The sequence below is a fragment of the Ipomoea nil genome, unplaced genomic scaffold, assembly GCF_001879475.1.
Source record: "Ipomoea nil cultivar Tokyo-kokei standard unplaced genomic scaffold, Asagao_1.1 scaffold1026, whole genome shotgun sequence".
Taxonomy (NCBI): Eukaryota; Viridiplantae; Streptophyta; class Magnoliopsida; order Solanales; family Convolvulaceae; genus Ipomoea; species Ipomoea nil.
The window spans coordinates 2,772,564-2,785,538 of NW_017617454.1; the positions used below are offsets into that span (position 1 = coordinate 2,772,564).

At 32.2% G+C, this 12,975-nt stretch overlaps 1 protein-coding gene across 1 annotated transcript; it reads right to left on the reverse strand.

Annotated features, from left to right (window-relative positions):
* Positions 1–8,780: 8,780 nt before the first annotated feature.
* On the reverse strand, positions 8,781–9,623 carry LOC109180280. The gene is made up of 2 exons (XM_019329772.1): positions 9,572–9,623; positions 8,781–9,496 (listed from the first exon to the last, which is right to left on the reverse strand). Exon 2 carries the CDS (start codon positions 9,473–9,475, stop codon positions 8,990–8,992), a length of 486 nt encoding a protein of 161 aa, XP_019185317.1. The 5' UTR covers positions 9,476–9,496; positions 9,572–9,623; the 3' UTR covers positions 8,781–8,989.
* Between the last annotated feature and the right edge of the window lie 3,352 nt (positions 9,624–12,975).

The following is a 12,975-nucleotide window of genomic DNA, read 5'->3' on the forward strand; positions in this document are numbered from 1 at the left end:
TAAACTCTCCACTCTTGCTGTTGCTGCAATTAAATAATGTTTTGGTTGAATACAAGGTTGCTATAACTCTCTACTACTTAGTCTCAGTGCATTTCTTCACCTCCATGCATCATAAAGAAAACAGATTTTTTCAGCAGTCTGGTAAAGTTTTAGGTTTTGAAATGTTAACGTTAAAGGGTATTTTACCCTTTTTTTTTTTTTTTTTTTTTTTTGGTGTTCTTGTTGCATTGTATTCTTGAATTTGAAATAATGGTGGTGTAATATGTTGATAAATATAGTAAATGTTGGGTATGTATGTTTGACCTGGTCTGAAGCAAGGAAGGGGAGATGGATGGAGATGGAGATGACGAAAGATTTTATGTGAACATAGACTACAGGTGGGGGTTGAGTGGACCTTGGGAAGGGGGGATAATATGAGATAATTAATGCACTTTCTTACCCATACATATATTTAATGGCTTCATAATTGTCATCATCTCAGATATATACGGAGTAGATATATATGATTTTAGCTTTAGTTTGAATTCAGAGCATTTTAGTTTTCTTGGGAAAGAAAATTTTGAATAATAAGATGCATGATTTCAGCAACAGGTTGCAGTAGCAGAAGGATGCCTATTCCAGAAAGGGTAGAGATCCAAAGGCAGGCAGGCAGCCCAGCCAGCTTGATTCTGATGTTACTTTTATTTATTGCCTTTTTTTTTTTTCTTGAATAATTTCTTTTCTTTAATTTTGTTGTTTATAAAAAAAAAAAAAAAAAAAAAAAAATTCTTTCTTGTTCTACTACTACTACGTTCCAGAGGAAACATGTGGGCACGACTGCAACACGACAGTCTTATGCATTATAATATTCCAACAGGCCTTCATCTGTGTGTATTTTTTGTATGTATGTTACTTGGTGGAATTGCTCTTTCAAATTTTTTGGCCTCTCATTGGACGAGTATCGTCCCTAACCACTGGGACCTGGCCTGCCCGATCATCTTCTCTGATATTCAGATTATGGAGAAACAGATTAAAGAAGATTGAAACATATATTAATATAATTAATGGTGTATATTAGTCTATATATTAGGGCAACCTAGCTTATCAGCACCTTAACCAATTGATTAAAGAAAAACTCAAAAGTCATGATTTTTTGCTGTACTATAAAATTTGATTTGAGAATCGGTGGTCAAAATTTTAGAGAATCCTTTATTTATCTTTTGATGATGTAATAAATGTGTTGGAATATGATAATATACGTTAAGCGGGTCATGGGGGAGAGTGATGCTCAAAGTTCTCTATTATTATATATATTGAGTTTAGATGTTGCGAGAGTGAAATCATATCCTTAAGAATATTTTAGTGTAATATAAGAATGGATTTTTAATTTCTTGATGATGTAAATTCCTTTTTTTTCTTCTTCTTTCTTTGAAGTTGAATCTAAGAGTAACTCTAATGGGCTGTTTGGTTCACGGAATAGGCCTGCAATGGCATAGCATTCCCAATAATAGGTCTATTTCTCTGTTTGGTAACCACTTGTATCCTCAGGAACATTGTTCCCGGGAATGACATATTCCCATTGCAAGGGGAATAGAGATTCCTGGGGCCCCTTGGTATTAGGCTATTCCTGAGTTCTCAGGAATAGTCTAAAGTTTCTATTTCCTATTTTACCCCCCAATTAAATTTATTTCTTCTTTCAACACCGCCGCCACCACCACTCCAGCACCGCTACCACCGCCACCAAATCACCACCACCACTGTACCACCACCGCTACCGCCACCACCGCCACTGCCACCATCGCCACCATCACATATTTTTATAAGGGTATTTATGTATTTTACAACATATTTCATTTCTATTCCTTAAATCAACCAACCACTGTAATATAATTCCTAAAGTCTATTCCTTCTGCGAACCAAAAAATAGAATACAATTCCTATTATATTCCTTGCATATTCCATCCCGTATGGAATAGCATTCTTATTACCTCAAAATTCATTCCGTGAACCAAACGTGATGTAAGAGTAAAGTTTTTTTGCTCGGTTTTTAAAGTCCAAATAAGAGTGATAATGGAAAAAAAAAACAAATGAAAAAGAAAAAGAAAACAAGTTGTCAGGTAAAAAATAAATATTATCCATGCGTCAAAGTGCGCGTCCATGCGTGTGTAGCTAGGTGCGCTGAACATGCACCAAGGGACAATATTTTTCTTTTTTCTTTTCTTTTTTTTTTCTTTCATATTCTAGAGCTCACAAAAAACTTAATTGCTGCAATTTTTTTCTCTCTCCTTTCTTTTTTCTCCTCCAACTCAGCCGCTCTGTTCTAACTGTGAAAAAACTCCCCAAAAACCTCTATTGGATGCTCTATCTCAAGAGATAAAGTTCCAGCTTTATATAACCATGTTTGATGACCATCTACAAATTATCTTCATCTTTCCTTATAAACATACACTTGGTTTGTAATGAGTCAAGATTTAATTGGCCATCATGACTTTGCAAAAATATTTAATTTTTACAATAGAGTACAATTAAACGTCAATAAACTCATGATTACGGGAATTGAGTCTTAAATTTTTTTTGTCACTCAAAGAAGACCTTTAGGTCAGAAGAATATATAATTTGAAGTTAGTGAATAAAGTGTGTGGAGTTGAGGAAATTTGGGGCTTATCATGTATTGTAGTAATGTCCAAATTTTGCCAGTTAAGGCCAACGTATACATTGCAGTATATTCTTGGCTTGTTTTGGTGAAATTTCCGTTTCAACACAAGGGAGCCATTTCTTGATAATTGTACGTGGTCCTCTTATTCTTCAACATTTGATGTTAAAAAGAAAAAAATTATTTTTAAAAAGACTGTTACTTTGAGAACGGGAACTGGTCTAAAGGCGGGTTATCGAAAAATTTTCCCCTACAAAGAGAACTCATTTGTCACTTAAACTACCCTATTGGGTTAATGGAACGTATTGATGATACGGTCCTAATGATATATTAATCCTAGGAAGTAGTGTGTTGCTTAATTAGTTGAAGAACATAAATCTTATTTGGCATGTATACCCTATTCTTACTTTTCCGCTTTAATTTTTTTTTTTCTGCCTTCTTTCCAAGGAATTTGAAACAACTCAAATTGAAACTTATTGTTTTTTGAAAAAAAAAAAAATTAAAGTAACATTAATAATTATAGTCATAGAGGTTGAATCTCTTCAACATTGCACCCAATGTACCCACAGTAGTTACACTATGATAACACAGTTAAATTGACCAAATTGTCAATTTTACTGTGCCTGGTGATGGTTGCAATAATGCTACCAAAGGTAAATAGCAAATACTATACAGTAGCAAGCAAATATTATGTTTTGAGCAAAGTTCCCTTTTACCCACTTTTCCCAACCGCATGTGAAAGAATTATATTCTTGTCTTAATAAAACAAATTATCCTTTCCAAACAGGTGATTAAGACACATGTTTTTCTTGTACCATAATTAGCAATCTCCTAAACCTGTGGGATGGGTTAATGCTGAGGTTTGGGTGTCTACTTTAGCTGCTGGTGTTTGACTGGGTTTGTTTAATGTTGACTCCAAAAGTTGATCCGTAAACTTTGGAAGTAGAAATTATTATTGCCACTTGAAAATGTATATAGTACCACTCATGCTAATGCTAAAACACCTGCTACCCCATCTTACTTTTTAGTGATACATCTACTTCTGGAAATGTAATTATATATTCACCCCCATTTTTGTTTTACTTCATAATGTTTCATAATAGATGGAGTTCAACTTTCAAACCAATAAATATTACATAGCCTTCAATTGGGTAAGTATTATATCATATGTCTCAATCGGTTTGGCTAATAGCTAAAATAGGTCACACTTTTGGTGATCATCATGGCTAGACTTGATTTTAGCAATGTGCTACCAGCACCGTTCCACATGCATAAGACAAATTATACCATGGATCAGGGTCAATCTTACATTATGGACTATGTTTTAAGAATAATCTTCAGATTATATGCCTGAAGTTAACAGTTGATGTGCCTGTAAATAAATCGAAGGCACATAAACTGTTAACTGCAGGTACAGAATATATGAACTGCAAATACATAATTTTTGGATCACGGTCCACAATGTAAGATGGATTCTAGTCCATGGTATAACAATTGTGCACATGGCCCCTAATTTTTAGAAGATTATTTTTTAATTTTTTTTTTATTTTTGAAAAATAAAGAGCTAATTCATTAAACATAAGTTGAAATAGTTACAATAAAGATTGATAGAATGATAAAACATTTTTTACAGTCAGACATAGAAACAACTTTCCTAGCAATGCTAAAAGAAACTTGAATCGCAAACTGTGTTACAAGATTGAAGTTGAATTCATTAGAGGAACCTGAAACTTCTTTGATGTTAATGATATAGCTATCCAAGACTGACTCAGTTTGAGAAGTCTTGCATACCACCCGAGTAACTATTGCAGTTCTTCTGTCTGTAGACAATATCTTCATTAATCTGAACTGCATATCACTTCGTTGCTCAGGATCAGATAAACATACGCCATGATCAATTAAATCGTTTCACCTTAATGAAAAAAGAACTCGCCAAAGAAACAAGAGGGAATAACTCGCCAAAGAAGTGAGAGGAAATAAATTGTCAAAATAACTTATGGAAAAAGTGAAAAACACAGATCTTTAGATTAAAAAAACAGAACTCCATGCCTTTTTCTGTCAAGAAAACACCACGCCTTCTTAACATTGATCAAAGCACAAAACTTCTTGTCCTTTTTCAAAACTCAAAGTCTTCATTACCTAGATTCAAGAAAAGAACACTGACACAAAGCCTTCTTTTCCCTTTTTGTTGAAAAATAAGCGTTGACAATGGTGAGGGGCTTCTTGATTAAATCTGGTTTTGGAAGTTGTGAAACTAAAAAACAAAATACAAAGGAACTATGCAAGAATGAGACCGCCGGCCAAAGGCCGACGACCACACTACGAAGGAACGACAAGATGCAAGGTTTGGGAGGGGAGGGAGGCAGCGAGGTTTTTTTTGCAGTTAACTGGAGGTTTTTGCAGAGATAATTGATACAGGAGAAGTTTAATTTTTAAAAGGCAAAATGACGATTTTAGTCTATTAATTATACATAAGTTGTGGACTCAATCAATGAATTATTATCTAATACAATTTTTCCCTTTTAATTATGCTGAAAGTGATAGTTTCAGTCCATTACTTATAAATTTTGTTAATATTAACAAGTTATTTTGAATTTCTCAATTATTAAAATATTGGTCATTTGCCAAGCACTTTGTGCTCAAATGGCACCCGGGTTGGACTTCCATATAGGAGGTTATGAGTTTGAGCCTCAGTGGAGGCGTTATTGGCTCAGTAATTATGAACAGATACTACATTGTAATACAGTCGCATTCAAAAAAAAATATTGGTCATTTTGTAAAAAATTTTCAAATTTCCTCCATAAATCTTCATATATACGCTACTCTTATCGCAAAACACTTACTAAATATTTGTCTATCTTGATCAAGAAGGAACAAAAGAAGCAAAAATAACAAGCAAGAAATTACTAATGATTGAAGATATACCTTAATTTTGTAGCTTGACTCTCCAATTTATTTTGCTAATTGCAATTATATTAGAGAAAGATTCTTCTAATTTCCGGTTATTTTTATCATTAAATGTATTCATTATATTAATTATTATTTCAAAAAAAAGTATTCATTATATTAATTATTATTTATTACTAGATTTTGGAGGTAAATATTTTTTATTTTTTAAAAATATTTTTTACTTACATAATGAATTTTTAAAAATAGTTATTTTAATATGTTAATAATTAAATTGTTATATTACCCAATAAGATATAAACTCAATGAGATATCAATAACAATAGCAATTTACATACAACGAACAAAAGAAAAAATAAAATAAACTAAGGCTGTGTTTGGAAACCCGGAAAATTATTTCTGAAAATCATTTACCGAATTTTTGGTGTTTGGCTACACTTGAAAAATCCAGTTAACGGAAAACATTTTTCATTGACTGGAAAAAATGTGCTCAATTTGGCGGAAAATGACTTCCGCCAAAATTTGGCGGAAGTCATTTTCCGCCATAGCTATTTCATTTTTATTTAAGTTTCTGCCGAAAACCACAGCTATGGTTTCGGTGGAACTGGGTTCTTCCAGAAACCTTTTTTTTTTTTTTTTTTTTTTTTAGTTTTAAACATTTAAAATGTATTTTTTATTCTAAATAAAATAATTAAAATATTTAATTATACCATTCTACTCATTTTCCAGAAAATGAACCAAACACACCAAAACAGTTTTTCAAATGCAACCAAACACTGGAAAAGGAAAATGTTTTCCAAAAAATGACTCATTTTCCATAAACCATTTTCCAGAAGTCATTTTCCTACTTTCCAAACGGGCCTTAATATATCAAACTTACAATTTGGTCTATTTTCGATCCTAATTAATATTTTGTTTGTCATTTTTGCTTCTCAGATTCCTCCTCAATCAAGATAAATAAGTATTGAAATAAGGGTCAAATAGGCCATCAAACTGCACACCATAATGCAATTAGGCCACTGAACCTAAAAAATTAACAATTGGGTCCCTAAACTAACCAATTTCAAACAATTCTTCCAATTTGCAGGTTTCCAATAGGTCAACAGGTCATCCTCCCAAATTAATTATTTTTTTTTAAAAAAAATAAATTTTAAAAATTAATTATTTAAATTAAAAAGAAAAAAGAAAAAAGAAAAGAAAAACAGGACTCCGGGGTTTCTTCGTCTCCGGCCGGTTTCTTTGTCTCCATGGCCAGAGACGAAGAAACTCTTCGTTTCCGACCGTGGAGGCGAAGTCCAGCCATAGTGACGAAGAAACCCGGCCATGGAGACGTAAAACTCTTCGTCTCTGGCCATGGAGACGAAGAAATCGGCCGGAGAAGAAGAAGGTTCTTCGTCTCCGGCCGGTTTCTTTGTCTCCATGGCCAAAGACGAAGAAACTCTTTGTTTCTGGCCGTGGAGACGAAGTCTAGCCATGAAGACAAAGAAACCTTCTTCGTCTCCTGCCATGGAGGCAAAGAAACTTTTCGTCTCCGGTCGTGGAGACGAAGAAATCGGTCGGAGAAGAAGAAGGTTTCTTCGTCTCCGGCCGGAGTCCTTTTATTTATTTATTTTTTAAATTTTAATAATTAATTTTTAAATTTTATTTTTTTAAAAATAATTAATTTGGGAGGATGACATGTTGGAAACCTGCAAATTGAAAGAATTGTTAGAAATTGGTTTGTTTAGGGACCAAATTGTTGATTTTTTAGATTTAGTGACCTAATTGCATTATCATGTGCAGTTCGATGACCTATTTGACCATTATTCCATAAGTATTTAGCAAGGGTTTTGTGGTAAAAGTAGTGTAAATATCAAGATTCATGGATCGGAGACAATTGGCAAAATAAGTTTACAAAATGACTAATATGTCCTTTAATAATTTGAAAATTCAAAATAAATTGTTAATGTTAACAAAATTTATAAGTAATGGATAGAAACTGTCACTTTCAACATAATTTAAAGAAAAATTTTGTATAAGGTAATAACTAATAATTCATGGATAGAATATACAATTTAAGTATAATTTATAGACTATATTCGCCATGTTTCCTTTTCATAAAGTTACATGTAACTAATGCCTGATGCCCTAATAATCGGTTATAGGCTTAAAAAGAGAGGACAATTTAATTATTACACAGTATTGTTCATTTTTAACAGTCGGTTCAGATTCTGGTGCCACTTTGAGTGGGATTTGTTTTGCTTATGGGACCACATTTATTTTCATTTTTCTTTTTTTTTTTTATTCTTGAATTATTTTAATTTTTTATGTGAGGAAAGTGTTTGAATTTTTTCTTGTTTTATTTAAAAATTTATTTATAAAAAATTAGGAGTAAATTTTACCAAATTACTTGACAATAGATAGGCCGCTTTTGAGCAGGTCCAAAACCAAGTTGGATCACAAGTATCCCAATGGGCCCAGTTGGGCCTTAACTCTTTTATCTCTACTCTCCATTATTGTGTTAGTACTCGAATGAAGTGTGTTAATCAATTTTATTTTTATTTCAATTGAATTTTATGAACTAAATCATCTAAATTATTGCTTCTAATATTATAGTTAGGGTTTTACCAAATACTTTAATGTGATATACCTATAGAATACAAAAAAGATTTCAAAAAAAAAAAAAAAAAGACTATCAAATACAAAACTTTCTCTTTATTTTAAAATTTCATAATTTCTCCTCAAAACTTAACTTGTGTCCTCACTAAAGAACTAAGATCACTACTTCTAAAGAAAATAAATATTTTCTTGAGATAATACTTAATAGTAACTAATACAATCCGAAATATGTCACACCAATCTTTAATAGCTACCATTATAAGATTATGAACTGAATTCGATTAATTGACACAAACAACTAGCTATAAATAGCATACAAGGCAGAGAAGCTAGCAGGTGGTTAGCAGGAAGTTGTAACCACCAGTTTAACACTGCTATTCTAAAAGAGAATAATTAGAACTAAATAGAGACAAAACATATCAGCCATGAGTATCCTTAACATCCATAGTCTCATCACGAAGAGGCCGTCTCAAGTTAATACAATTAGATATGTCATATTTAATTAGTGGTATTGTTGTCACAACATAGGTTACCGATACTGCTTGGTACAATTAGATATATCATACTTAGTTGTATATGATAATCATGTAATAGTTATGAACATATAGAGGAAAAGAAACTACTGAAACTTTTGCAGTCTAAACATGGAAGAATAAGTCATGCTCACCTCATGCATGCCACTTATTATTACACCACTGAGCACAAACAAACAGCAAATTAAAGTTCCCAAGTCTTAGAAGTCATATATGCGTCATTCACCATGCATGATGCATAATAATTAGGAAAAGCAGAAAAAGAAAAAGAAAAAGAAAAGGGTTTTCGGAGTTAACAAGATTTAAAGAGTAGAGTTAATTAAGGTTTCCATCCTAGTTCAAGGGCGTTAATTAATCCCAGATTCTTCTTCTTTTTGCGCTGTATCGATGCAGTAGTTGCGTTGCTTTTCTCAATCTGCTTGTTGTAACCGGTGGGATGATGACTCGGTCCAGACCGGAGGGTATTGGGCCAGTCGAACTTTTGGCCACGCGGCGGCGGCGGAGGAGGCGGCGCCACTGTTATTGCGCCGCGGCGGGTACTGCTCCGGCGGGCTTCTTTCTTGATTTCCTTGATCTCAATCTTGGTCCCTCCTTCCATTCTTATATTTATGCTGACTTCTGAAAGGGTTTTGCTATCATCTGAGTTTGCACCATTATTATTGTTATTTCTCTCTTTCCGGTCACTATAAAGCCTGTGCAATCTTAGAGCAAGCTTGCATATCCCATCCTTGATTTCTTCCTCCAGCTCTCTCTCCACATCCCTCTCAAGCTCCCCCCATATCTTCTTCTCCTCATCGGACGACATCCAACTTTAATTTCCCAAATCCTACAACGTTAATAAGTTAGTGCCGACTGTTAAAAAAAAAAAAAAAAAAAAAAAACCTGTAAATAATGTACGTACGTAGAATTGGAAGCTAATGGTCCATGGCGAATCTAGCTTGAAGCTTTTTGAGTTGTTGTTTGGTTCTGGGAGCTGAGCACTGTGTTATATATATCTGCGTAGAGGATGCGATGGTGACATGCAGGATATTGGACTGGTTACCGGTTGACCAGTTGGATTGAAGACGACAGGAAGTTTAAGTTCAAGGGACAAACAACTGTTAGTTTAAGAGACGTTATTTCAGTTGGAACAGTTGATTTAGGCGCCAAATATTTGTTCAGGTAAATTGGATTATGTATAATATTATTTGAGATCAGATAGAGAATTGGAATTTGATGAAATGGTGGTTTTGGGGCATTCTCCCTCCTGGCATGTGCTTTACTTGCAAGGTATGCAAATCATTGGATTGCCTTAAAGCACAATCATGTTTCACAGAATCTTGCATTTTGATGTGAATTCAATATATGTCTTCCAATGAAAATTTAATTTATATACCATTTTTGGAGATTATTCATGCTTCAATTCTTTAATTTCTTATGCCTCTTTTATCTTTTAATTTTTCTCCACCATGGTATTTTTTTTCTTTAAATGCAATTATAAACTAATGTTTTATTTTATAAGTAATAACACTATTACATAAATTTAGTGATTAAAAATTTTGCATTGGAAAGATTTCTATATTTTAAGAGTTTCTTCTTATTTGATGTTAATACTAAGTAAAATAATTATAGAATTAACAAATTGATATTTTGCGAGACCTACTATCAAAAAAGTTAGAAAATATTGTTGTAGGTGCGCGTTGAGCCCACTTATCGGCCGCAGAGAACAGGCATGCGCTCGCTGGGTGCGTAGAAGGGCTCTCCATTTTTTTTCATCCTTTTTGTTTTGTTTTTTTTTTCCTACACTTCTATACTACATGGCATCTCAAAAATTGTATTTAAAAAAAAAAAAAAAAAAAAAAAAAACAGTTCATTTGCAATTGAAGCCTACTGGTAAAAATATGGACTTTACTAGTAAACAAGAACATAGGGTGCCTCTTTTTGTGGCTATCTTATGTACTTTATTTAATGAAGCTATAGTTTTGTTATGGTATGCCTAGTAAATAGTAATATATAGCTCCCAACGGATGACATAAACGGCAACTAATGTAGTTCCAAATTAGAATCAAAATCAAATATTTACTGAGGGAAATGAATTTTAATAAAATTAACATGTTTATTTCGCAGTAAACAAGAATTATATTTATTACAAAAAATGATGACAAATAATTGAAAGATAACTAAGCAAGGTGGGAATTATTAATAGCTGAAACTCTTTAAACGAGGATTTGATTTTAATGATTTAACCAATGATCGGGGAAAATTATGTCTGCATCGATAATGGTCTACTTTGTATGGTGGACTAATGTATATTATATAAAAATAATATTATAAGTAGATAAAAATAATATTCTAGGTACATAAAAATGACACCAACAATAGTGAATTTATTACACCAAAAAAAACAAAATAGTGAATTTATGTATTTTAAATAGAAAAGTTATATACTTGAATTTATGTATATTTAGTAATAAATTTATGTATTTACAATAATGATTTTGATGAACCAAATTTATGTATCTAAAGTAATAATTTTATATACCTATAGATTTATTTTTATTTAAAAAAAAAACAATATAAGGGTGTGTTTGGTTCGCACATGAAAATTAAAATTGGAATGGAAATCAAATACTTGGTAATGGTAATGGTAATGGGTTTTTGGAGAAAGTGTTTTGCATGTTTGATAATAGGGTGGAATTGAAATTATTACCAATATTGATGTTTGGTTATTCATGACCCTATAATAGGAATAAGGTTTAAAAAAAAAAAACAAACAAGCAAACAAAAAATTAAAGCAATTGATCGTAATATAATGACATCCAAAGCATCAATATGAACAAAAATCAATAGAATTAAATACATTTTTTGTTATAGATTTATAGGTGACATTTCACTTTTAGTCCTTTTTAGCAAAACATCCAATTTTGGTCTGAGTATTATTGTGGCATGACCATTTTTTGTCATCCACCAATAAACTTATTTAAATGTCGTTAATATGAGGGCATTTCAGTCTATTTAGTTCTAAGTGTTAATTCTTTTTTTTTTTTGTCTTAGATTTATGTGTCATTCCACCGCTGTAGAGGCTCAGGTTGCAGAGACTCTGTTGCGGAGGCGCGGATTCCAATTGAAGCCTGACTATGGTCGTGAATTTGAGATTTTTTCGTAAAAATATAACAGATTAACCAACTTTGTATAAAAAAGACTGAAATGTCTTTGTATTTAACAACATTTAAATTAGTTTGTTGACGTGGGACCAAACATAGTCATGCCACAATAATAGTAGGATCAAATATGAGATGTTCTGAAAAAAAAAAAAAAGACTAAAAGTGGAATGACACATATAAATCTAGGACAAAAAATAGAATTAACTCTTAATTTTATGTGTGCAAAAAGGAAAAGAGAAACAGAAATTAAAGAGGTAAAAAAGAAATATCTAGGTTCACTTTGCAAAGTGGACCGTAATCTATGACGTAACAACAATCATTCGGGATCCGTACTATCATTTGCTTGAAAATATTAGGGTCTGTTTGGAAACTTAGAAAATTACTTTCGGAAATCATTTTCCGGATTATATTTTTCTTGTCTCTATCGTCTCTCACATCCCTTTTCAAGCAAGTTTTCGGAATAACCCCACCCCCCGCCCCGCACCGCAACCACCACACCACTACCCTATACCACCATTGCACCACATCATCACCACTTATTATTATTATTATATAACAAATAATAATTTCATTTTTAGGAAAATGAACCAAATAGAAAAAATGTAATTTCTTAACTTCCATCACCACTTATTATTATTATTATATAACAAATAATAATTTCATTTTTAGGAAAATGAACCAAATAGAAAAAATGTAATTTCTTAACTTCCATCAAAACATAAAAAGCTAATTTTCTGACTTTCTATCAAACACTATAAAATTTAAATATTTTTCAAAAAAATGAGTCATTTTTAAAAAATTATTTTCAAATTTCTAAACGGACCTTAAAAAAACTATTGAGTTGAAATTAAGGTTGTCAAAGTAGGCCAAAGTCCCCGGGCCAACCCTAACCGCCCTACAATGGGCAGGTTTGAGCCTAAAAATTTTGACCCGTGAAAATACAAGCCTCACAGATTATAGGCTAGCCATCCATACATACATACATACATACATACATACATACATACATACATACATATATATATATACATACATATATATATATATATATATATATATATATATAGTTATAATAAATTTTTTTAATTTATAATAACTCTTTAAAATTCTTCAAGTTGACCCACGAGGGGGTTAAAAAATTTTAGTCCGCGGGTCAACTCGC

Excerpts from the sequence above, each read along its gene's own strand:
- LOC109180280 (XM_019329772.1), bottom strand. The coding sequence starts at position 9,475 with ATGTCGTCCGATGAGGAGAAGAAGATATGGGGGGAGCTTGAGAGGGAT.